Source organism: Nicotiana tomentosiformis, chromosome 10 (genome assembly GCF_000390325.3).
Source record: "Nicotiana tomentosiformis chromosome 10, ASM39032v3, whole genome shotgun sequence".
Taxonomy (NCBI): domain Eukaryota; kingdom Viridiplantae; phylum Streptophyta; class Magnoliopsida; order Solanales; family Solanaceae; genus Nicotiana; species Nicotiana tomentosiformis.
Genome location: NC_090821.1, coordinates 14,047,288 through 14,075,044, shown reverse-complemented (window position 1 = coordinate 14,075,044; position 27,757 = coordinate 14,047,288). Strand labels below are relative to the sequence as shown.

At 39.3% G+C, this 27,757-nt stretch overlaps 2 protein-coding genes and 1 non-coding gene across 3 annotated transcripts; 2 read left to right on the top strand and 1 right to left on the bottom strand.

Moving 5' to 3' along the window:
• The first annotated feature begins 2,630 nt into the window (after nucleotides 1–2,630).
• LOC138899788 (uncharacterized) lies at nucleotides 2,631–4,751 on the top strand. Its single transcript, XM_070186479.1, has 3 exons — nucleotides 2,631–2,796; nucleotides 3,591–4,051; nucleotides 4,329–4,751. The coding sequence occupies exons 1-3, from the start codon at nucleotides 2,631–2,633 to the stop codon at nucleotides 4,749–4,751; spliced, it is 1,050 nt and encodes a 349-aa protein (XP_070042580.1).
• A 16,459-nt stretch (nucleotides 4,752–21,210) lies between these two features.
• LOC104103794 (uncharacterized) lies at nucleotides 21,211–21,711 on the bottom strand. Its single transcript, XM_009611730.1, has one exon. It carries the CDS (start codon nucleotides 21,709–21,711, stop codon nucleotides 21,211–21,213), a length of 501 nt encoding a protein of 166 aa, XP_009610025.1.
• A 998-nt stretch (nucleotides 21,712–22,709) lies between these two features.
• On the top strand, nucleotides 22,710–22,814 carry LOC117278607 (small nucleolar RNA R71). Its single transcript, XR_004508966.1, has one exon. It is a non-coding gene; the product is annotated as a small nucleolar RNA R71 (small nucleolar RNA).
• Nucleotides 22,815–27,757: the final 4,943 nt, after the last annotated feature.

Sequence of the window (27,757 nt, the reverse complement as noted above, 5' to 3'; positions counted from 1 at the left end):
TTTGCACACTTGACTGATTTGACTTCTTTGATGTTCCCATAATTTTGAGAAATTAGGGCTTTGTTTTTGTCCTTTTAGTGCCCCATTCTTTTCTAGTATGCTTTGAAGCACTTTGGAGCTAGCAAGTTCAACTTCTTATTGAGGTTGATAACTTTCTGTTGATGCAACCTCCATAATGTGTGATTCTCCTTCAGCCTCGTTGGATAAAATAATAATATTAATGTAACAAATTAATAATAGGATTATTCTACTTATAATGCAAATAAGCTTAAATAAAAGCATATGATAAGATAAATTTATTCAAATTGTAGGTAAAATACATAGATTAGAAAATAAATATTGTATATAATATAAAAAGATATACATAGGTGGATGATTTTAAATGTCTAAGGGCAAAATAGATATTTCGTTGGATAAAAGGGGATAATATATATTATCCAAAGTTAAGGAGAGAGTTTGATTTCTAAAGCAACATTGAAGGTGTAAATGATTTTTACCCATTTAAATACTCTACCTACTCATTTTATATGATATTTTTTCTTTTTTGTTTATTTGAAAAAAGTTACACATTTTATAATTTCTTTAATTTAAACTTCTCATATCAGCTTTAAAATATTCTTATAACAAAAAAATTTAACATGTTTAAGATTACAAGTTCTGAGAATACTTTTTATATATGCCAAATTAGAAAATTCTTTAAATTCTTGTCAATCAAACACTTCCATAAAAAAGAAAAAGAGTGAGTAGAATTTAAGAGTTATATATTGATACAAGAAAATTCTTTTATACGATCTGTCACGATATTATGTGACTGGCACTCGCATATTATCCAGTCCGAGTGGACCAACCCTTACAAGAATACCTATCTATATGCCTAATAGATGCATAAGGAATCTTCTATCAAACAAAATCACTTTAAATGATTAAAATCGTGAATGCGCACAATCTTTAAAATAAATAATTTTTACTAATTAAAAATTCCTAAAGATAACAATGTTCCTTTTATGCATGCCAAATGAATAACCTTCGATTACAATCGTAAAATAATAACAACTGTCAAAGGAATCTCTAAGACATAGAATAAAATAACATAGAATCTCTAATAAATCAGGAAATGTATTTATCTATTATCTCCTTTTTTTAGGATTTATCCCTCTCATTTCAACATAATAATCAATTATTAAATAACAATGGCACCGTTTTGCAGTACTTAATTACTTATACTTCCGTTAAGACATATGAAAGAGGAATAGAGCCCCCGATTCACAATCAACAAGCGAAAACTTAGGCTTTTCCATTTCAAGAGTGTGTGCGAAGCCACATCTCTTTGGCGCCACATCCCTTTGCCACCATTACGATTTCATTCAAGGGACAAAGTATCAATTCTAGAATTCAGGAAAAAAGTGTCAATTCATCCATGGTGGTATTATCAGGTCTTTCTTATAAGGCATTTGCATTAATTAGTGAGAACAAGTTCTTCTATAAACAATGCCGAGAAAACGTGTGCATAACATCTTTCTTCTTTATTGTATTGGCAGGTTAGAGTTATTTGAGCAGTTTATTGGTGTTTACCCGAAAAACGGATTGAGTTAAATTTATACGTAGTTCTAAGGGTATGTGGTATAACTTGACACAAATCGTAAGAATGAATAGAAATATCAAATGTTGAAGAAGATGATTTATAGATTAAGAAAGATGAATCTATTTATAAAGCTAAAAAGGGATAACTCTTCAATATAGGAGTGTATGATATCTCAGTTACAATGAATACAAAAACTTGGTCCTTACAGAAATAACAACCATCCATTTTATAGTGGAGGAATCCTATTTTAGATATAATTAAAAATTCATAGTGGGAGACCCATGATAAATCATCTATTCCATAATTCTTGCCAGGATTCTCTCCTCTAGTGGGATTGTAACGGCTCTTGTCTATGAGCACGATATTGACTCGAGCTTGGTATCGACTCGAGCCCTAGAACTTGACTCGATCTTGACTCGGATCCATGTATTGATTCGAGATTAGTATTGGTCGGTATCTGCCTCATAAGCTCAATAACTTCATCATAGTTCGATTTGGACTCGAGCTCGATAATGATATCGAGCTCGACATTTATCGGTCCCTAGGGCTTGAAGCTTGGTGACATGACTTCGGACCTCAACCTAATATTATGAAGACGCTTCTCCGATCCAATGCATTACTATTTCGACTAGTTCGTACGAAAGATTAACCGATTTTTACCGTATACAGATAGTCCCCTCGTTTCTCGGGAAGGATGCAGTGAGAAATGACATGATTTCTCAACGGCTCGATCAGATATAAGATGACGTTTACATTGGGCTCGATCATGATGCACGTGATAGCTGTCCCGTCGGTTTAGTTTTTCAAGGCATTTAATACGTGTCAGACGGTGGTCAGCCATTATCGAAACTGAACTGCCATTGCTATACCTATAAATAATCCCGTTTTCGCTTTTAATCACTTTTATATCTTCAAACTCTAAATTTCCTAACTTCGTTCTCACACTTTCTAATTTACTCGCAAATATGTGATTATTCTCTACAAAATCTTTCTTGAAAAATACCTAATCTTTATTACCTCTTTCTATTCTCGATATTTTAGTCCAAAAATGGCGAAAACATCAAAAACTATTCCTCAGAAAGAAAAAGCTTCTTCTTCACAGTCTGCCGCCGAAAAAGCATCGGTGGAACCACAGCCTGAGGAATGCGTTCCTGGGGCGTGTGTTCTTACGTCTGATTTTAAGGTCGACAAAGGCTCGTCGGTTCCTGGCCGATGTGAGCCAGTTTCGAGGTATATGTGTTTGATAACCGAGAGGCACCTCGAACAGCTAAAGAAATATTACAACTGGGAGAACAAAGAAATAGTAATCCCGTCTTCTGAAGAAGATATCACCACTTATGTGAAATGGTTTTTAAGTGTGTATACTTACCCTTTCACGTTAGGTCCCCTCGATTCTATTATTATTGATTCCTGCCATCAATACCAAATAACCTTAGGCCAGATCTATCCTTCTTTTTGGCGGATCATTATTTTGATTCGTTACTTCGTGAACAAAATCGAGGGGATGCCTTTTACCCTCGACCATCTCATCCGATTGTACTGCCCTCGCCTCTTTCGAGGCAGATTAATTAAACTTCAACATCGGGCTACCAAAGTCCTGTTCTCGAGTATAGATGAGGACAGGGATTGAGGCTGGATGGGCAGGTTCGTTCGAGTAAAGACTTCGGACATGATTCTGACTGAAAAGATGCCTTTTTTCCCGAGGAGTGGAACATGAAGCGTAAGTGCAATTCTGCTGTTATCTTCTACTATTTTGCCCCTTCGTTCCTTTTCTCACTGATATCCCCCTTTTTGTGATGCAGCGGTTCCTTGGATGCCCGACGCAGTCCCCGATCTCAAGAACTGGGTACGGGATCTGGCTTCGACCTCCACATACGCCGAGCGCTTGTGGTGCGATTTGTCAAAGGGCCGATGGGAGGCCAAAAATCATGGTGAGCCTCTTTCTCGTATCTTTGGTAGTTCGAACGAGATGCTTTCCATATATCTAAATCAATTTTGTTGTATGTAGGTGTGGGCAAAGATGTGGTTTTGATGCCCTCATCCATCGAGGAAGAGGCTTCGACCTCTGATCCAAAGCCGGTGAAGGATAATAAGAGAAAAAGGGCCTCCGCCTCCGAAGATCCAAAATCAAAGATGAGGATGGCTCGAAAGTCAAGGAAGAATACCATTCCTTTGACCGTAGAATCAGTTCTGCATCTAAGGGATGAAGACGGCGTAGAAGAAAATGACGGGTCCGTGCTGGTGGCCCGAATGAAGAGATCCATCAATGCCCCAAAGGCAGCTGAATCGATGGTGATTTATAAAGCTCGGCTTCAGACTGAGGAGATGTCGAGGAAAGGTTCGGGCAAAGACCCCAAATCATTGGAGATCGAGGATGCTTCCCACCGAAGTCAACAAATGTCGGAAGGGGCCGGTCCTGAAGCTCTCCGAACTGAGGAGAACGCCTCAAGCGAGTCGCTTGGGGCAATAGTAATCGGAGACTCGCCCACTCTCCCTGCCTTTTCTGAATTGTGCGATTCGAGAAGCCCAAGCTTTGGGGGCCCTCGAGATGAGCCGGTCTCATGAAGGGGAGGACCCCTTAAGTGATTTGTTTACTGGGGTCGAGGACGCTGTTGGCCCAAGTGATGTGTCAGGCCTTTTCTACGAAGTGCAGTAAGCTCTGAATCGGGTAAGCTTTAACTGTCTTCATTGATATTATTCTTATGTTTGCTATTCTTTTCTAACTTCTTTTCTTCTTTCTTTGCAGGCTGTGGCAGTTAATCAAGAAGCATGTTCTCAGTCTCGAGCTGAGCTACATCGATTTGAAGCCGACCTCCGACGAGTTACGGAGGAGAGGAACGCCCTCAGACTCCTTTCCGATCAAAGAGAAGAAGAAATCAAAGGCCTTCGAGATGAGTTGGCCAAGGCTCATAAAGACCAGACCGACCTGACCGAGCAGGTAATGATAATATTAAGAACTCATGGGCTTGATTCAGGATCGGAGGATAATATTTCGATATCGCAGCTGCAGCAGAAACTAGAGACGATCGGGCAGCTTCATGAGGAAGTTGATATAATAAGGGCGGAGACCATGGGATGGAAAGATGACATGGACCGTCTTACTGTAGAAAAGGAGACTGTTCGGGCCCAATTGTCATCGACTGCAAGCCAACTTCAAGGCATGAAGTAGAATACCTCGGTTCAAGCGAGAATAATTGAGGAATTCGAGGCTCGGTTGGCCTCCGAACTTGCCAAGGCCAAATCTGATGCCGAAAAGGCAAAGTCCTATGCGGATGCATTAGTGGCCATCTATCGGGAGGATGCTGAAGCTGCTCAGGTACAAGAAAGAGAGGCAGCCAAGACCGCCAATACGCAAGCACATTAGGTTGCCGAACTTGCTAAATGTCGATCTCGGAGGGAGACCCTCGAAGAGATCCATGCTCGAAGCTTCAATCTCATCGAAGAGATAAAAAGAGCAAAAGAGCTTGAAGCCGATGTTGAAGCCTTAGCTTCTGATGATGATGGTCGTGGTGATGATGATGATGGCAATGATGGGAGCAAGAGTGGGTCCGAGAGCGGGGAGGAGCCCGATGGAGAAAAGACTGCCCCCATAGATAACCAAGAAACTTAGCCCTTAGTTTTCATTTTGGTTTTTTGTGTAGTGTCCTGTTCGGATATTGTAAATATTCTTGTATATATAAAGATCTTTTCTTTTCCTGACTCGCCTCCGTTTTATTCTCTGCCTTGAGAAGATTTTGTTTTATTCATGCCTTATGAAGGTTTTCATAAGGTTTTAGGCAATTTGATCGAATTTGGATCTTGTAGCCTTCATAACCGAGTGAGTGCTTGCTCAAAACTCGAAATAGGGTAGCCTATAGGCCTAGTAGTCGAGTTGAGTGATTGTTTGAACCTGAAGTAATGTGCCCCGTAGATTTAATGGTCTAGTGAGATTTTGCTCGAACTAGAAATAAGAGTAGCCCGTAGGCTTAGTAGTCGAGTGAGTGATTCGAACTCGAGGTAATGTAGCCCGTAGGCTTAATGGTTGAGTGAGTGTTTGCTCAAACTCGAGATGATATATCCCGTAGGCTTATGAGGTAATGTAGCCCGTAGGCGTAATGGTCGAGTGACTGATTCGAACTCGAAGTAATATAGCCCGTAGGCTTAATGTTCGAGTGAGTGATTGCTCAAACTCGAGATAATGTAGCCCGTAGGCTTTTTAGTCGAGTGAGTGAGTCGAACTCGAGATAATGTAGCCTGTAGGCTTAATGGTCGACTGACTGATTCAAACTTGAAGTAATGTAGCTCATAGGCTTAATGGTCGAGTGAGTGATTGCTCAAACTCGAGATGATGTAGCCCGTAGGCTTGTTAGTCGAGTGAGTGATTTGAACTCGAGGTAATGTAGCCCGTAGGCTTAATGATCGAGTGACTGATTCGAACTCGAAGTAATGTAGACTGTAGGCTTAATGGTCGAGTGAGTGATTGCTCAAACTCGCGATGATGTAGCCCGTAGGCTTATTAGTCGAGTGAGTGATTCGAACTCGAGGTAATGTAGCCCGTAGGCTTATTGGTCGAGTGAGTGTTTGCTCGAACTCGAAATAAGGTAGCCCGTAGGCTTAGTAGTCGGGTAAGTGATTAAAAATTGAAGTAATGTAGCCCGTAGGCTTAATGGTCGAGTGACTGATTCGAATTCCAAGTAATGTAGCCCGTAGGCTTAATGGTCGAGTGGAAGTCCCCGATTTGTGGGGTAATCATCGGCCTTTGAGCCTGTTTGCGTAATAGATCATAAAATAGAGGACGACATAAGATATGGGTAAAGAAGTTTCTTTTCATGTTATTATACATGTGTTTATTTTTTATACCAGGGATCGAACAATCTACATGAGCATGGTTCGTTTTGACCATTTAGCTCTTACAATTTTTCCTATCTGAACCCTGTTGTTATGAAGTAACTTTCCTACATCGAACTTGATATATTTGAGGGTAATGCCCCACCAGTATTCGAGGTTGATTGTAAAAAGGCCTCAGATACTGTTAAATCATTCTAAGTTAGCACGATCAATGGTTGCCTCAAACCTTGCCGAAAAACCCATTTGGGATAAAACCGGTCTAAGGGAAAAAGAGTGCAACGCGTGCTTTCAGACCTAAGGCTTCGTGTTGAATGATCCATCCTTGTTCTTTGATTGAACTCCTTCAAGTATTAGTTTCGAAATATAAAAGAATATGGGAGGGTCGTACCTTAGCAGTAGTATCGTTTTAGGTGTAACACATTCCAATTGCTTGGTAGTTGTTTGCCATTTATAATACCGAGTTTGTAGGATCCTTTACCGACGTTTTTGAGTACTTGATACGGTCCCTCTTAGCTCGGACCTAATTTTCCTTCGTTTGGATTTCGGATGCTGAGGGTGACTTTCCTTAGCACTAAGTCCCCGATTTTAAAATGGTAAAGATTGGTTATTCGATTATAGTATCTTTCAATCCGCTGCTTTTGGGCGGCCAATTGGACGAGAGCGGCTTCTAGTTTTTTATCCAATAATTTGAGGATACTATTCATAGCCTCGTGATTTAATTCTTCTATTGTATATCGATACCTGGCACTAGGTTCCCCGACTTCTTCGGAGCCATATACTAAAGAGAACGGGGTTGGATTTTGATGTTGTTCGATATGCCCAAAGAAATTCGGGCAGGATTTCTCTCCATTTTCCCTTAGCGTCGTTCAACCTTTTCTTTAGGTTTTGAATGATAGTCTTATTCGTTGATTCGGCCTGTCCGTTCCCACTAGGGTGATATGGTGTCGATAATAACCTTTTATTTTGTAGTCTTGGAGGAATTTCGTCACTTTGCTGCCGATAAATTATTTCCCATTGTCACACACTATTTTGGCAGGTATCCCAAATCGACATACGATATGATCCCAGAAGAAGTCTATAACCTCTTTCTCTCTCACTTTCTCGAACGCCTGTGCTTCAACCCATTTAGAGAAATAGTCCGTCATAAATAAAATGAACTTAGCTTTACCTGGGGCCGATGGCAGAGGGCCGACGATACCCATTCCCCATTTCATGAATGGCCATGGGGATAGGACTGAGTGAAGTTGCTCTCCGGGCTGATGGATCATCGGTGCAAACCTTTGACATTTGTCACATTTTTGAACAAACTCCTTTGCATCTTTGTCCATATCGATCCAATAATATCCAGCTCTGATTATTTTTCAGACTAATGAATCGGCACCGGAATGATTTTCACAAGTACCCTTGTGAACCTCACGTAGGATGTAGTCGGTGTCTCCTGGACCTAAACATACTGCCAATGGTCCATCGAATGTCCTTCGGTATAATGTTCCATATGCAGTCAATGTGAATCGAGCAGCTTTGATTAGTAGGGCCCTCAAATTTTTAAGGTCCGTTGGGAGTTTTCTGTTCTTCAATTATTCAATATACTTATTCCTCCAATCCCAGGTTAAGCTTCTAGAATTTATCTCGACATGACCTTCCTCGATTACGGACCTCGAGAGTTGAACGACATTCTCCGAGCTGATCTCATCTTCCTCGACCGATGATCCCAAATTTGCAAGTGCATCGATCTCGCTGTTTTGTTCTTGAGGTATATGCTGTAAAATCCATTCTTTGAAATGGTGAAAAGTTACTTGTAGTTTGTCCAAATACCTTTGCATTCTATCCTCTCAAATTTCGAAGGTTTTGTTTACTTGATTTACCATCAGTAAAGAGTCACACTTAGCTTCAACGACCACTGCTCCCAAGCTTTTAGCTAACTCGAGACCTACAATCATGGCCTCATACTCGGCCTCATTTTTAGTCAACCTAATAGTTTTGATAGATTGCCTAATAGTGCTACCCGTAGGCAGCTTTAAAACGATGCCTAGCCCGGACCCTTTTAGGTTCGAAGACCCATCTGTGAAAAGGGTCCATACCCCCGATGACATACTCGATTTTAACAAGAGTTCTTTTTTGACTTCGGGTATGAGGGTTGGCGTGAAATCGGCCACGAAGTCTAATAAAATTCGAGACTCGATATCGTACCCACTGAGTTTGACGGCCCATTTGGCCAATCGGCCTGATAGTTCGGGCTTGTGTAAAATATTACGAAGTGGGTAAGTGGTTAATACGCATATGGGGTGACATTGAAAGTATGGTTTTAACTTTCTAGAGGCGCTTATCAGGGCCAGTGCCAATTTCTCTAAGTGTGGATATCTAGTCTCTGCTTCCCCTAAGGTTCGACTTACATAATAAATGGGGAATTTCATACCTTGCTCTTCTCGAACTAGGACGCCACTTACCGCGATTTCTGATACCGCCAAGTACAAGCAAAGTTTTCCGTCTGCCTTTGGAGTGTGCAGCAGTGGTGAGCTCGATAGGTATCATTTCAATACCTCTAATGCCTGTTGGCATTCAAGGGTCCAGGTGAAATCGTTCTTCTTTTTTAGCAGAGAGAAAAATCTGTGACTTCGATCCGACGACCTTGAAATGAATCGGCCTAAGGCAGCAATCCGTCCCGTTAGCCTCTGCACGGCTTTTACACTATCCGCAACGGTGATGTCTTCGATGGCCTTGATTTTATTGGGATTGATCTCGATCCCCCGATTCGATACCATGAAGCCAAGAAACTTGCCCGATCCAACCTCGAAAGCACATTTCTCAGGGTTGAGCTTCATGTTGCATTTCTTTAAAATCTCGAATGTTTCCTGCAAATGAGCCAAATGGTCCTCTGCGCGCAAGGACTTAACTAGCATGTCATCAATATAAACTTCTATCGATTTACCTATTTGTTCCTCGAATATTTTATTTACTAGGGGTTGGTAAGTAGCTCCTGCATTTTTTATCCCAAAGGGCATTACATTATAACAGTAGGTTCCATACTTGGTGATAAACAAAGTCTTTTCTCGATCCACCAGGTTCATTTGGATTTGATTGTACCCGAAAAATGAAAAGTAAGGATCTCGTGGCAGGCCGTGGCATCGATCATGCGATCAATGTTAGGAAGTGGAAAAGAATCTTTGGGGCATGACTTGTTTAAATCCTTTAATCTATACACATTCTAAGTTTGTTCCCTTTTCTATTGACTACAACCACATTGGCTAACCATTCGGGATATTTCACTTCCCAAATGGACCCTATTTTGAGAAGTTTAGTTACCTCATTCTTTATGAATGCGTGTTTTACCTCATACTGGGGTCTTCTCTTTTGCTTCACCGGTTTGAACCTAGGGTCCAAGCTTAGCCAATGCGTCGTTATATCCGGTGGGATCCCTGTTACGTCTAAATGAGACCAAGCAAAACAATCTATATTATCAATAAGAAATCGAATAAGCTTTTTCCTAAGTTCGGGAGTTAATCCCGTTCCCAGGTATACCTTTCATTTGGGCAGATATTTGATTAATACGATTTGCTCCAGTTCTTCGACCGTTGATTGGGTAGCGTCGGAATCATCGGGGACCACGAAGGATCTTGGGATCCCTTGCTCATCATCTTCGTCAATCTTCTGATCTTCTAGTTGGTTCGAAGCTGACGTCTGTGATTGCTATTTTGCATCACGTTCCTCCTTCGAGCCCAACCCCTTTGTCAATGAAGGCGAGCATATCAGAATTGCTTTTTCGACGGAAAACATTTCCGTTGCGGCCGGTTGTTCCCCGTATACTGTTTTGATTCCATCCGATGTTGAGAATTTAAGAACCTGGTGGAAGGTCGAAGGTACAGCTCTCATATTGTGGATCCACGGCCTTCCAAAAAAGGCATTGTATCTCATATTGACTTCTATTATGTTGAACTTCGTTTCCTGGATAGTCCCGGCCACGTTTATCGGTAGAATTATCTCGCCTTTGGTAGTTTCACGTGCTATATTGAATTTGTTTAGAACTAGGGTTGCGGGTACGACCTGGTCCTGTAGATCGAGTTGTTCTATAACCTTAGATCTAATAATATTGGCCGAGCTACCTATATTAATTAACACATGCTTAATTTTAGTTTTATTCATGAGTACGGATATTACCAATGCATCATTATGAGGTTGCATGACTCCTTCTGCATCTTCATTATTAAAGTACAAGGTTCATATGGGTGCGTAATCACAAGTTCGAGATCGCTTTTCTCTCATAACCGATGTCTTAGTATGTTTAAGTACCGGTCCCTGAGGGGTATCGATGCCACTGATGTTCATGTGGATAACGTGCTGTGACTCTTCCTGTTCGTTTTGTTTACCGTAATCCATGTTTTTGAAATGGTTTTTGGCTCCGTCGCTTAAAAATTCTCGAAGATGCCCTTAATTGAATAACCGGGCTACCTCTTCTCTTAGTTGCCTGCAATCTTCCGTTCTATGTCCATGGGTGCCATGATATTCACATATTTGATTGGGGTTCCTCTGGGCAGGATCAGTCTGCTTGGGTCAAGGCCATTTAGTGTCCTTGATGCGTCCGATAGCCGACACGATGTCGTATGCATTGATGCTGAAGTTATACTCCGATAACCGTGGTGATTCCTTAGGTACGGTATGCCTATCGAACCCATTTGTGTTCATCAGGCCACGAGACCAGCTTCGTTGTCGATAGGCAAGGCCATTGATCGGGAGTTTGCTGTTGCTAATATGAAATCAGAGATGCTTCAAAATAAGCATGAAATGGCCAGTATTTCAGAGATTCATGCCAAACTGTTTACCCAAAAAATAGATTGAGTTAAATTTGTACGTAGTTGTAAGGGTATGTAGTATAACTTGACACAAATCGTAAGAATGAATAGAAATATCAAATGTTGAAGAAAATGATTTATAGATTAAACAAGATGAATCTATTTATGAAGCTAAAAAAGGATAATTCTTCAATATAGGAGTGTATGATATCCCAGTTACCATGTCTGCAAAAACTTGGTCCTTATAGAAATAACAACCATCCCCTTTATAGTGGAGGGATCCTACTTTAGATATAATTAAAACTTCATAGTGGGAGACCCATGATAAATCAGTTTTTCCATAATTCCTGCCAGGATTCTCTCCTCTAGTGGGATTGCAACGGCTCTTGTCTATGAGGTCGATATTGACTCGAGCTTGGTATCAACTCGAGGCCTCGAACGTGACTCGATCTTGACTCGGATCCTTGTATTGATTCGGGGTCAGTGTTGGTTGGTCGCTGCCTCACAAGCTCGATAACTCCATCATAGTTCGATTTGGACTTGAGCTCGATAATGATATCGAGCTCGACATTGATCGATCCCTAGGGCTTGAAGCTTGGTGACCTGACTTCGGACCTCAACCTGATATTATGAAGACGCTTCTCCGATCCAATGCATTACCATTTCGACCAGTTCGTACGAAAGACTAACCAGTTTTTACCATATACAATTGGTATGAGTTGCTTATAAGAGTTAAGACATCATATTGTGGTTGGCTGATGGTCTTAACGAGGAAATATTATACCACTTATGTTACCTGCATTGTAGCACTATAGATTTTGAATTTTAATTTGGATATTCTTATATTTGTAAAATGGTACGAGTACAAAGGAGGGGAAAGTGAACGAATGCCAAGAAAACAAACTCAGAGACACAAAGGCAAAATATTCAGACAAAGAAGGAAAAGTTGAATTAGTATTTCAGAAAACATAAAGAAGAAGTATATCGCAACATTACTAACACTTCACTTTTGTTAACATCATTCGCTTAGTGTGTTTTACTTTACGTTGGCTTCCGAAATTTTCATTTTTATTCTATTTGATTACATTTATGTGATCAAAATTTTTATTTTTACGCAAGGTGCTACTTCCTTTCTTTTATTAAGCAATCCGTTGTTGCTCCCAAACACACACGCAAGTATACGTGGTCGTACAAGTAATAAAATGATAAGTCGAGTGTCGAACCCACAGAGACTTGTATCAACTACCCACTAAATTCACCAAGATTGTTATTCAGTCAAGCCAAATTCGAGTTCAAGAATGTGATTATACTAAACTATAATTCTAAGCAGTAACTAAATTATCAAGTAGCAAAATAATTGTGGTGTATTCAGTAAAAACAAATATTCCAGGGTTATGATCAATTCACCAATTCTATTATGTTCTAGTTAACTCTTCCTTTCATATAATTCACTCATGGTTGCTAATTAATCGATAATTGCTCACATAGTCTTCTCCCGAAGTACTACTCGCCTATTCAAAATAGATTAACGCCTATATTCCTATGGAATCAATCTATTAAGAACGCATTAAGATTACGATATTTAGTAAGGACGGTGACTAAGTATATTCCTATCCTAACCACAAATCTCCCCCCCCCTTCCCCATAAGAGTTAAGATCATGCTCTCTTCAATTCTTCTCTAATCTAAACATGGCTTTCCAAAGCATAGCATAAATAGTAAATAGAACTTAAATGATAGCCAAACAATTAATCAATTAATCACAGAATTGAAGAAACAATCATATATTAGTGAATTGTAATCAGGGTTAATTCAACGTAAAACAACAATATTCATGGCTAAATCATAATCCCAGAACTATGGGTTTTATCCATTCGTGATAATAGCAAACAATTTCATAAGTGTTGGATAATTGAAATTACTAAAAAAAGATGAAGAAAACAGATATCTCTTCATTCCCGAATGTTTCTCGTGTGTCTTCTACCTTTAAAGTGGCGTCCCCATCTAAAAATAAGCTTAGTCTTGCTTTTACACGTGTTGGGTAGGTTTAGGGCCGAAATAACCTTGTCCCGGCAAAGTTGGAAAGAAATCCCATCACCAGCATCCAGCCCAGTGCTAGGCGCCGTCCCTAGCGCTGGTAAATTTCACGTTCTGTCTGGGGCGCCACAGGTAGCATGGGGTGCTGCCTGTGGCGCTGGAAATGCCCCTTTCCCTTTTTTCATCCGTTTTGGCTCTAATCTCGCACCTTTCGCCCCCAATTGTTCCCGGATCATTCCTACACATAAAAACACCTCGAATTAATATAAATCAACACATTTACATCCTAAATCCAAGAAATAAGAGTAAAACATGAGGCGATATACCTAAAAATATATATACTTTAAGCTAAATATCAACACCCCACACTTAGACTCTTGCTTATCCTCGAGCAATGGGACTATCAAATATACCCCCAACTACGTACAAATCTCAACTATAAAGGAGCACTTCAACTTTTAACTATACACTCTACCCTTGACTATGATCAATACCGGCAATCAAGCCTGAACATATAAAATATCACATTCTTCCCGTTTTAATCATGCCCAAGTATAACATTTCAATTCAATCAATTCCAACAACCTTTGTAACCACCCAACCTCAAAAATCGACTTGTTGCCACTAAGCACCCTCAACTCGCGCACTCGCCCAACAAGAAAGTTTACAATACTACCAATCATTCATGAGATCATATGCCCTCACCGACAATAAAAGAGTGAATATAGACTAGTCCACACATTCAAATATGCTTTTGAATATAAATTAAGGATATCATACAATTGAACAAAATTCGCTCACTCTCACAAAGAATTCATATGCATCCTGTGGTCGTACCATAAGCTTTTCCATAGTGTACATCTCTACTAATCAAAGCTAGCCAAATCTAGGATCAATTAGGACTTTAAGGTTGTAATGTAGGCTAAGGGACGGGAATGCTACATTTAGAAATAGTGACTAACCCTCCTAAGAACTTTAATACACTACACTCACAATTTGAGCCCATATTCTTCTCTACCAATTCACTTGCCACAACCCATACACAACATAGCCCTTACTTTCATTAAGCACCTCTATACTCCCACTAGCACAAATTAATAAGATTTGGAGGTGTATATTTTTCTACATACTTTGACTATCATTTTGTTTTCTTTTCTTGCAATTTTTCTTTTTCTTTCTCTCTTTTTTTTTTTCTTCACACACTCCATACATTAAAATTCATCGGCTAGTGACTTTTGATGTCAACTTTAGTGCACCAAAGAGCCCTTCCATGGTTCCACTAGAAAGCTACTCCCCAAATCTCTCACTTTACTTCTTTTAGCGACTAAGTGCCTTAGGAGGTAAAGGTTCAACAATCTTAAATTAAGAACAAAATAAGGGTACGGGTTGTAATGTGGGTGCCAAAAGAAAGGTCTATAGGCTCAAGGGGGCTAGCAACGGAAAATTATATTTTATTTTTTTATTTTTTATTTTTTTTATGTGACAAGCACATCTATGATCAATAAAGAAACGCCTACGTCATCTCCTATATTAGCACAACTTAACAATTTCGCTTCGATTAATACACGGGACAAGTTCTAGACTTCACAGGATAGCATAGAAGATCACAACTCCTCACACACACATTGCACATGACTCAATCAAGACGGTTATGTTCAACTCTCAAGTCACACAAGCACACATAATTGAGAAAATTTAAGCAATAATGCACTATGTGGCATACAAGTCAAACAACTGAGAAAAAGCGTCGCAAAATAGGCTATTTACTTTACTTAGGCGTCACAATTCAAATCAAATATTCGGGAAGATAGAATCTATTCCATATCCTAATGTGCCAGCACCAACATGTCACTAAGTAGCTCAGAGCAACTTAGTTTCTTCCTAACCTACTAAAAAAAATATTAAGTACCCAGTTCGAGCTACACCCTTGGAAAAGTACCGGCGCCCAAAAAAAAACCCAGGGATACTACCTAACTATCCTAAAAAAAATCTTTTTGGTATTTTTAATCGGACTCTATCTCTCAAGAAAATTATCCAAAAGATCCATCGTCGGGAAAAGTTCGAGTTTTTTCTAAATTTGTTTTAAAATAAACTAGGATAAAACTAGACTAAGTAAAACTAGTAAAAGAAATAAAGTGATACAATTTATACAAGTATATCATAAGGAGTATTCCTCTCACCCCACACTTATATTATGCAAAGTCCTCGATGCATATAAAATGTAAAATAGAGTAGGGTGAAAAGAAAACTCCCTATCAGTCGGAGTCCTCCTCCTCATCATGCCCTCCATTCGCAGCTCTGGGCACATCATCATCAGGTCCTAGAGGCACCAAAGCCAGGGGCCCCGTAATATCATCACCCACCTCTTCCTCTATGTCTGAGACCTTGATAGTGTTTGCGTCCTCCGATGAGTGAACTAGGCTGCCAGGTGCAATCCCCAATATCTCCTTGGATGAGCTTGACAAGTCATTGTGTAAATGCATACACTTATCGTCTGAAATACCAGTCCTATTCATGAGTAAATTTAAAGAGTTATAGAGGTACCTGTTGAAGTTCTCGTCTCATTCGTTACGTGCTGCCTGAGTGAACTTAGACGATGTCTCCATCAAGGATGTGATGTCCAACAGTCCTGTAGGCGCCTCCACCACCTCATCATACCCTGGGTACTCCGGTACCCCTCAGGAAAGCATATATTGCGTGAGCAAGTTGCCGAAGAAGAACCTCCTAATATGTCGGCCAAATCGCGTGCGGGCCATCTCACCGAGTATGATCTCACCCACATTAATGGGTATGCCAGTCATCAAAAAAGATATGACACACACTCGAGCTTGAGTGCAGTCGTTGTTGTGCTCCACGGGCATGAGTCTGGCTTGCACAAAATTCTGCTACACTTTGGCAGTCTTGTTGAAATCAGAGCGAACCATATGAAGGTGAATATCGCCTTGCTTTCTTGTCAACTTGGCATTTGAATCGACGCCACAAAGAGTGTGACATATCTTTGTGTAGTTTGGGCTTCTGACAAATTTCTGGAGCCTCCTCGGGTCAGCATTCTAAACCCCCAAAAATGCACATAGGGACCGTCTATCCAGTGGCACGTCCTTCTCACGTACATGTGACCTGAACAAGTTTGCATCCCATTTGGCGTACAGTTCCCGAACCATGCTCAAATTTGCATGCCCTGGGCATTCTATGAGTTTGTCCATGTTCAGTGCACGCAACCGGCCAAGTACATGTGGGAAGTTTCTCTCTAATGTTTGTACATTAATCCCCATTTCCGAAACGTACCGCCGAGAGGGTACGAAATCCCTATGCCATGCAATAGCCTCATCAGTACTTAAATTCAAGCGAGGTCACGGTCGTAATGGTGCCTGCTGTGATCCCTCGGCTACTTATTTTCCTTTAGCTTGCCTTGAGGATCCTTCTCCTTGCTTGTGTTTTTTGGGCGCAAGGGCAGTGGTGGAGGACTTTCTTGTTCCCTTTCCATTGCTTGCCATAGCAACCTGCAACACATATAAGCCTGAATGTGAGAACGAATCAACAAATCCGCCTAAGGTTGTCGCGCGCATCAAAAATGACCCCACACTTAAAACCGAAAGCTCAATGTACAAGACTTCACAATTTTTTATCTAAAATGCACAAGTGTTGCACTCCAAAGCCATGGGTACTCAAGACTTCCCGATGCCACACAATAGATAAAAGGCACTAATGATGCCACAAAAATAAGTGAGTGATCATGGCTAAGTGAATTCGCCTTAATGCAAGCAAGTGGCATATGGTATTTTAATGTCCACAACTATTACAACTACACTAATTTAGCTCACTCTACAATGTTCTACAACATACATCATATAGGATACATGGTGTGGGCAATACGTGTGCATTGAAACCAAACTCTCAAGCATGTAAAATCATCCCCGTATACCCCACACTTAGCCCAATATCATATACAAATACACTTGGTTACTCAGACTTCACCGGTGTACAAAATACTTATTCAAACATTTTAACAAACACCTTGCGGGCATGAAGTGTGTGCATTCTAGTTGAACAATGGTAGAATATGGTGGCCCTCCCAAATTTCAACGAATTAGAGGAAATTCTAGTTTATACTCTGTATACAAAATAACCACACAATATTCGACCAATCTGGACCACCCACCATAAAGAATTCTTAAGAAACTACATAGGCGAAAATTTGGGGATTAGGGCAATTTGGGGGGATGGGAAATTCATGGTTATTGACCTAGTAGAATACAAAAAGAAGAAGAAGACGAAGAAGAAGATAAAGAAGAACATACCTGTAGAGTTTAGGAGGAGAGCAAGAGAAGAACTTGAGAAAGTTTTGAGAGGGGTGAAGAAGCGCGGCAAAAGCAGAAGCTAGAGAGAGAGATGCATTTTTGTTTTTTTGTTTTTTTTGGGTGGGGAGTGTTTTAGTTATGTTTTTAATTTGTTATGGGTGGGTATGGGTTATAATATGGGTTTTAGTGTGAGAGTATATGGGTATATGGGTTGGGTTAATGGGTATGGGAATTAAGTTAATAATCAAAATTGAAAAAGAAAAGAAAAATATTACCCGGTCGCCCCCAGCCCAACGCTCCGCGCTATGCCTAGCACTGGGGGTTTGGAACATTCTGACTTCAGCGCCCCAGGCAGCGTGAGGCGCTGATCTGGGCGTTGTTTCGTAGATTTTTCTTTTTAGTTTTTTTTTTATATAACTTCCCGATCCCCCGAGCCTTTTTATATATCCAATTTACATATCCCACATCATTCTACCAATAATTTCTTTGCCTACAAAGAAAATGCAAACTTTAGTCTACTCTAACCAAAATAATTAGAAAGCTAAGCTATGAAAGCAATAAATATTGGGTTGCCTCCCAACAAGCGACTGATTTAACGTCGCGGCACGACGCAGAGTCTCACTTACTCATCAGCGAGTACAACCTTGGTCTTCTAACGGTCAATTATTCCTCCCCAATAATGCTTGACTCTGTGTCCAATCACCAAAAATTTTCTTTCACCATTTAAAGCCTGCAGCTCAATTGCACCATAAGGAGTGACTCTCACCACATCAAAAGGGACTGACCATCTCGATTTTAACTTTCCAGGAAATAGCCTTAGCCTATAATTGAACAATAATACATGTTGGCCTGGCTCGAAGTGACGCGACTTGATATGCTTGTCATGCCATCGTTTTGTCTTCTCTTTGTAAAGCTTAGCATTTTTATAAGAGTGCAGCCTGAACTCATCTAATTCATTCAACTGCAAGAGTCTTTTTTTGCCCGCGGCTTCAAGGTCCATATTCAAGTTTTTAATGGCCCAATACGCTTTGTGTTCAAGTTCAGTAGGCAAGTGACATGCCTTCCCATAAACAAGCTTATAAGGCGAAGCCCCAATTGACGTTTTGTATGCAGTTCTATATGCACACAAGGCATCATCTAACTTTGCAACCCAATCCTTCCTATTCACACTCACCGTCTTCTCTAAGATTTGCTTTATTTCTCTGTTCGACACCTCAGCCTGGCCACTTGTTTTAGGATGATATACCATCGCAACTCTATGTCAGACTCCATATTTAGCTAGAAGGTTATTCAACAACCGATTGCAAAAGTGTGTCTCTTCATCACTTATCAAAGCACATGGAGTCCCAAACCTTGAAAATATATTCTTTTTCACAAACGCAGCTACCACCATGTCATCATTTATTGGCAATGCGATCGCCTCTAGCCATTTTGACACATAGTCAACTTCTAGCAAAATGTATTTTCTTCTGGACAATGGGAATGGTTCCATAAAATCTATCTCCTATACATCAAAAATCTCGACCTCCAGGATGTTATTCAAAGGCATCTCATGCCTCTTTATGATTGTTCATGTTCTCTGACACTGGTCACACTTCTTAACAAATGCATTGGCATCCTTGAATAATGTTGGCCAAAATAAACCGGATTGTAATACCTTTGCAGCTGTTCTATTGCTTCCATGATGGCCCACATAGGGTGATGCGTGACAATAATACAACACTAGTTCAACCTCATTTTCTAGTATGTATATCCTCGTCATTTGATCAGCACATTGCTTGTACAAATATGGCTCATCCCAATAGTAGAAGTTCACATCATGTAGAAACCTCTTTCTAGCTTCAGATTCAATTTCAGGAGGAAGTACCCCGCTAACCAGGTAATTCACATAGTCTGCATACCATGGGGGATGGTCTTGGGTGATAGCAAAAAGTTGCTCATCAGGAAATACTTCTTTAATTTGGCCACCCTCCTCCACGTGATCATGATTGTCCAGCCTTGATAGATGGTCAGCTACTTGGTTCTCTTTGCCCTTTCGATCTCGTATTTTCACATCAAATTCCTGTAACAATAAAACCCAGCGCATCAATCTAGCCTTGGATTCATTTTTTATAAATAGATACCTGATTGCTGCATGATCGGTATGGACTATGACTTTTGTTCCCACCAAGTATGCCCGAAATTTCTCAAAGGCCCACACCACAGCTAACAACTCCTTTTCAGTGGTGGTGTAATGTATCTGCGCATCATCAAGATTCTTACTCGCATAATAGATGAAATAAAATATTTTGTCCTTCCTCTGGCCTAGCACTGCCCCAATAACATGGTCACTTGCATCACACATAAGCTCAAATGGTAAGGACCAATCAGGTGTCGCAATAATGGGGGAAGTCACCAACTTCTTTTTGAGCTCTTCAAATGCTTTCAGGCAGGTGTCATCAAAATTGAAAGTTACATCTTTTTCAAGCAACCTGCACAAAGGAGTAGCAATTTTAGAAAAATCTTTAATAAAGCTCCGATAGAATCCTGCGTGTCCCAAGAAACTCCGGACACCCTTCACAGAAATGGGTGGAGGTAATTTTTCAATCGCCTCTACCTTCACTTTATCAACTTCTATGCCGCTCTTAAACACTCTATAACCCAATACGATGCCTCCCTGCACCATAAAATGACACTTTTCCCAATTCAATACCAGATTTGTTTCTTCACAACGGGCCAACACCTTGCTCAAATTCTTCAAACAATCATCATAAGAAGACCCAAAGACTAAAAAATCATCCATAAATGTTTCCACCATATCAGTGAAAATAGCCATCATGCATCTCTGGAAAGCGGATGGTGTATTACAAAGACCAAACGACATTCGCTTGAAGGCGAAAGTACCATAAGGACAAGTAAAAGTGGTCTTCTCCTGATCCTCTGGGCATATAAAAATCTGATTGTATCCTGAATAACCATCAAGGAAGAAATAATATTCATGCCCTGCTAATCTATCCAACATTTGGTCAATGAATGGAAGTGGGAAGTGGGAAGTGGTCCTTGCGGGTTGCTTTGTTGAGCTTTCTATAATCAATGCAAACTCTCCACCCCGTCACAGTGCGAGTTGGTATTAGCTCAATTTTTTCATTCTCAACCACAGTCATCCCTCCCCTTTTAGGCACACATTGCACTAGGCTTACCTAGTTGCTGTCAGAGATAGGAAAGATGATACCTGCGTCGAGCCACTTAATTACTTCCTTCTTCACGACTTATTTCAAGATAGGATTCAATCTCCTTTGCTTCTCAACACTGGGGTGGTGTCCATCTTCCAGAAAAATTTTATGCATGCAAAATCATGGACTGATTCCTTTGATGTCAGCAATTGTCCACCCTATAGCCTTTTTATGTTCGCGATGTACTCTGAGCAATTTTTCTTCTTGTACATTAGTCAGGTTGGACGAGATAATTACTGGCAATGTTTCTGAGTTCCCTAAATAAGCATAACGCAGATGTGCTGGAAGAGGCTTTAATTATAGCTTTGGAGCTTCCTCAACAGATGGCTTAGGAAAGGTCATAGTAACAGGCCTGCCCAACTCCTCAAACTTCCTAAAACCATGGACATAGTTGCATGACGTGTCTAGTACCTGCTCAATTTCATCCATTATCTTATCTTCCATGTCTTCTCCATTCCTAATCAAAGCTCATTCAAGATGATCTATGGGGCTCATATAAGGCACTAATGATGTAGCATTGCTTTCCACTACATAAATCATGGATAGCTCTTCATAGTAGGCTAGCAATCTGAGTGCTTTGTTCACATTAAATACCTCCACTTGATCACATACTCTCATCGTCATCTTTCCTTCACATACATCAATAATAGCTCGGCATGTGGCTAAGAATGGATGCCCTAAAATAAATGGGACTTCCTGATCAGGCTCGTAGTCCAAGATAATGAAATCAACAGGGAATATGAAAGAACCCACTTGAACTAACACATCTTCAATCACTCCTTCCGGATGAGCAAGGGAGCGATCAACCAACTGTAAGATTACCGTTGTTGGACGCGGCTCACCCAAACCCAACTGTCTGAACACAGATAGCGGCATCAGATTGATGCTCGCTCCAAGATGACATAAAGCTCGCCCGACTGCGTGCTTACCAATCGAGATTTGGATAGTGAAACTACTTGGATCCTTCATTTTTTAGGTAGCTTGCTTTGGATTCTAGAGCTACATTCCTCAGTGAGTGCCATAGTCTCGAATTCAGTCAGCCTCCTTTTATTTGCCACTATGTCCTTGATGTAATTTGCATATTTAGGCACTTCTTGCAGGATGTCTACCAGTGGAATATTTATTTGCAACTGCTTCAAAATATTAAGAAACTTTTTATATGTGGAATTATTATCTTCACTTTATGCAATCTTTGAGGGAACGGAGGTGGTGGCCTCGCAAATAATGGTGGGGGTTGCTTAGCCACCGCCTCTTCAGCTGGCTTCTCAGACTTCTTTGATTTCTCTGATTCTGCTCTCTGATTCTGGACTTCTTCTAATTGTCTCCCATTCCTAAATGAGACAGCATTAATAGATGCCTTAGGATTAGCCTCAATGTCACTTGGAAGAGCCCTAACTGATCGAGTATTTTGGGCACTGGCAAGTTGTCCCATTTGGCGCTCCAAATTTCTCATCGTTGTGGCTTGGGCCTGCTGGTAAACCATCACTTTCTTTATCATCTCCTGGCCAACCATCACTTTGTTTATCATCTATGCGGTGTGGGCTTGCTGGTCAGCCATCAATGTTTTCATACTTCACAAAGCAAACAGACTCTGAATTAACTGGGCATAAGTCGCTCGTGTGACCCTCTCTACATACTTCACAAAACACTTGAACATGTTGCACTGGTTGATCTTGTTGCTTGTTAATAACCAAGGTCATCTGATTGACTTGGTTGGTCAGTATAGAAATCTGTGTTGATAATGCCGAGACGACCTCTAACTCAAGAATCCCTGCATATTTTTGCACTGTATGTCTGTTTGTTTCTCCTTGCCAATTCGGATTTCTTTTGGAGAATTTGTTCAATAATGTATATATCTCGCCAAAGCTTTTGTCCAACACTTGACCTCCAGCTACAGCATCTACCGTAATTTTCGTTTCAGGATGTAACCCTTCTATAAAAGTGTGAGCTAACACTTCGTTTGTCTGATTGTGATGAGGACAGTCTCTGAGAAGCCCCTTGAACCTCTCCCAAGCTGAGTATAGAGACTCCCCCGCTTTTTGTTTAAAGGCGACTATCTCACTTCTGATATTTGCAGTTTTGCCTGAAGGGAAGAACCTTGCCAAAAATTTTCTTGCCAGATCATTCCATGATGTAATAGAATTAGCTGGTTCTACCTTCAGCCATCGCTTTGCTTCGCCCAACAGATAGAATGGGAAAAGTGTGAGCCTCACGTAGTCTGGAGTGACTCAGTTAGTTATATAAGTATCACTAATCTCCAAAAATTTCAGGATATGCTGTTGTGGATCCTCGTGTGGAAGACCCATAAACTGCCTATTCGCATGAAGTAGCTGGATCATACTCTGTTTCACCTCAAAGTGCACAGTGATTCTGGGCTTCACAATGCTGGAAGTGACATTAGCAATGCTGGGCATTACCACCTCCTGAACAGCCATATGTTGCTCCTCTGTCATGTTCACAGGAAATTGAACGAGTGCCTGAAGATTATTTATATCCCTTGCATCCCTCAACCTTGAAGTCTGTCCTAATGTCTGACACTATGCATTCAATCAAAGTTCCTAAGATCAGAGCAATAATCAAGTAACGTTAGACTTGACCAAATAAACAATTAAAGCAAAAACTAGAAAGTAGTCGATATTCAAGTCCCCGGCAACGGCGCCAAAAATATATTTCTCCCAAGCGCACATGCAAGTATATGTAGTCGTACAAGTAATAAAATAATAAGTCGAGTGTCGAACCCACAGAGACTTGTATTAACTACCCACTAAATTCACTAAGATTATTATTCCGTCAAGCCAAATTCAAGTTCAAGAATGTGATTATACTAAACTATAGTTCTAAGTAGTAACTAAATTATCAAGTAGCAAAATAATTGTGTTGTATTCAGTAGAGACAAATATTTCAGGGTTGTGATTGATTCACTAATTCTATTGTGTTCTATTTAACTCTCCCTTTCATACAATTCACTCATGGTTGCTAATTAATCGATAATTTCTCTCATAGCCTTCTCCCGAAGTACTACTCGCCTATTCAAAATAGATTAACACCTATATTCCTATGGAATCAATCTATTAAGAACGCATTAAAATTACGATATTTAATTAAGCACGGCGACTAGGTATATTCCTATCATAACCACAAATCTATTGTGTTCTAGTTAACTCTCCCTTTCATACAATTCACTCATGGTTGCTAATTAATCGATAATTTCTCTCATAGCCTTCTCCTGAAGTACTACTCGCCTATTCAAAATAGATTAACGCCTATATTCCTATGGAATCAATTTATTAAGAACGCATTAAGATTACGATATTTAATTAAGCACGGTGACTAGGTATATTCCTATCATAACCACAAATCTTCCCCTCCCCCCCCCCCCCCCCCCAAGAGTTAAGATCATGCTCTCTTCAATTCTTCTCTAATCTAAGCATGGCTTTCCCAAGCATAGCATAGATTGTAAATAGAACCTAAATGTTGGCCAAACAATTAAGCAATTAATCACATAATTGAAGAAACAACCATATATTAGTGAATTGTAATCAAGGTAAAGTCAACGTAAAACAATAATATTCATGGCTAAATCACAACCCCAGAACTATGGGTTTTAGCCACTCATGATAATAGCAAACAATTTCATAAGTGTTGGATAATTGAAAATACTAAGAAAAGATGAAGAAAATAGAGATCGCTTCGTTCCCGAATGTTTCTCGTGTGTCTTCTCCCTTCAAAGTGGTGTCCCCCTCTAAAAATAAGCTTAGTCTTGCTTTTATACGTGTTGGGTAGGTTTAGGGCCGAAATAACCTTGACCCGGGCAAAGTTAGACAAAAATCCTGTCACCAGCGTCCAGCCCAGCGTTAGGCGCCGTCCCTGGCACTGGTAAATTTCACGTTCTGTCTGGGGCGCCACAGGTAGCGTGGGGCGCTGCCTGTGGTGCTGGAAATGCCCCTTTCCCTTTTTTCGTCTGTTTTGACTCTAATCTCGCACCTTTAGCTCCCAATTGCTCCCGGATCATTCCTACACATAAAAATACCTCGAACTAATATAAATCAACACATTTACATCCTAAATCCACGAAACAAGAGTAAAACATGAGGCGGTATACATAAAAATATATAGACTTTAAGCTAAACATCATCCACAGAGGCGGATCGAGGATTTGATGGCAACGGGTGTCACTCATGGGTAGATGCACATTTATCGAAGCGGTGTCATGCGACACCGTCAAAACGTTTTACTAAATATATATATTAATACTGTGAGGAAGCTCATAAGTAGGAAAAAATGACACCAATTGACATAAATATATAGTCTCTTGGCGCATTGATTATGTGCTTGATTTTGCTCTAAGAGGTCAGAAGTTCAAACATCAACTAGCACATCCTTTTTGCAAATATTTGAGAGAATCTATGTGGTTAAAAATTGTGATGAAGTAGAATTTAATTCAGGACTTTTTCTAACTTAAGACTCAACAAAACCAATAGACTAAAGTTATTTCTTGTCTCTTAGTATGATAACTAAAGTTATTAATTCCCGTTCTTCTATAAATTTCAACACCGCTTACAAAACTTGTTGCGTATGCCCCTGGTGCCACTGCTTTTAATGCAAACCGAACATAGTGAAGAGATTAAACTTGGGTGTACATTTAATCGGTTCGATCCATTTTTGATTAATTCGGTTCGGTTCGGTCCATTTTGAATTAATTCAATTCAATTTAAAAAATCGTTTTATGCATAACTGAATATGTGATCACAAAATCGAATAAGTTCTGTCTAATTCGGTCTAATTCTTTAGATTCAAATTCGATTAATAAGATTAAAAAATATAAAGTAAAAATAAAATTTTAAATTAGAAAATACACCACTTCAATCTATATATAACTCGATTAATATTATATCTTTGATGCATCACTCTAATTTCTAAAATTAATAAAATAACATTAGATGGATAAAAAAGAAAAAATAATTAAAATCACATTCAAATAATTTTGAAGATCTAGAAAAAGAAAAAGGAAGCAAATATACATTTTAAATAAATATTAAAAAGGACATTGTACAAATAGAGTGAATATCAAAGGTGAAGAAATTAAAACAATTTAAAAGAAGAGCATATAGAAAAGAAAGGGAAGGGAAAAAAGATGACGACAAAACAACTAGGACCACAACAGAGATCCTGAGCATTTATGTGGAGTTACAATGCTTTAACCGTGGCACTTGCAGCTATTTTGTGATTTTGGGATGCAACCCGTTATATATGTTCAATATTTTAAGGAAAATACCAGCACATATATAAGATTTTACTCGAACGATCGGGTGGCGTACTACCCCACCCCTACATAGATCCGCCCCTGGCAGTCAGTCATTTCTTCATATCTTCTTAGATTTTATTACTTTGATTATTTACAAAGAAAGAGTTACTTGGATTTGCTCAAGTATAAACTGGGTATCATCCTTATTTATCATTTTACCTTGGCATACTCTTGAGAATCTGTTTATTTCCCCTTTTGTTATGTAATTTTGCCTTAGCATTAATAATATTGAAAACTGTGATTACAGAGCTATAAGAGTAGTCTAATTAAAACTAAATTTTAGTTATTGTAGTAGTTGCTCATGATTCTGTTAGAACCCAAAATAGAAAGTAAAACAAGAAAACTAAAAATTATTATAGCGTAAAAGAATGATGTTAATAGAATTTTAATCTCACTCAAAGTAGGCAACTCAACCAGCAGCAGCATCGGCGGCAGCCATGGTGAAGTATTCGAAAGAACCCGATAATCCTACCAAATCTTGCAAAGAGAGGGGCTTGAATCTCAGAGTTCATTTCAAGGTCCGTGATATCTTTTTTCACGTCAAAATTTATTGGACTTGTTTTTTTTAAAAAAAAAAAACATTTTGCGGGTCTACACTTTTTAGACGCTTTTGATATAATAGTAGAGTATTTTTAATATTAGCATATGATGCTTGAGATGGGAAAAGATAAAAAAAATCTCACTCATTGAATTGTTGTTAACTGCTAAATTTGTATTGGTGGAGCATTATCACATGCAGGAAAATTCTCAAAACAGGAATATCTAACCTTCACGAAAAATATTTTGCCTTGGCTATAAATATTATTAAATGCTATTTGAAACAATATTTAGAGATCAAATACTTTTGTTTTTCAAACTTCAACCAAAAAATGTCCAAATGCATATTTACCTTTTTATTTGGGCTTTTTTCACTTTTAGCCCACGCCAGAAACTATTTACTTTTGGTAGTCGACAATATGTATAAATTTTATATAATTTTTTTATATAACATACAGAAAAAAAATATACATATATATATATATATATATATATATATATATATATATATATATATATATATACAAAAACATATACATTTTTCGGCTATTACTTTAAGAGCGGCTATACAATGTCATTTTTTCTTTTTATTTATTTCACCAGTTGTAATCAATATAATAGTTCATGATAAAATCATGAAGATATATTTGATTATTAGAGATTGAATTTCTTTTATATGACATTAGTTATTTAGTCATATTTTATTTTTCTTTATGATCGCGCGAAGCGCGTAACAATTTACTGGTGTAAGAATAACTTGAAAGTTACCACGAAATAGAAGTTATATCTCACCATATACCTCGGAAAGAAATTCATCATATCCATGCATGCTCCTCACATATTACACCTCACCCTAAAAAATGTGAAGTAAGCGAGGCCCTAGAGAGAAGCCCGTGAGGGATGAGTACACTGTCTTAGTACTCGATAAGTGACATAAACTCTCTCTAACTCAAGTTCCTGGGAAAAGCCTTTAAAAAAATAATACAACCAACATTTGATATAAAGCGGTAAATAATATATAAATGCATGTTCTTTATTATTTTAAATAAAAAGACGAGTAAAACATAAACCATGATATAAACTTTTTAAAATATTTATACCAATTCATGTCACGACTCTAATTTCCCACCTTAGGATGTCGTGATGGCACCTAGTCTCTAAGACTAGGTTAGC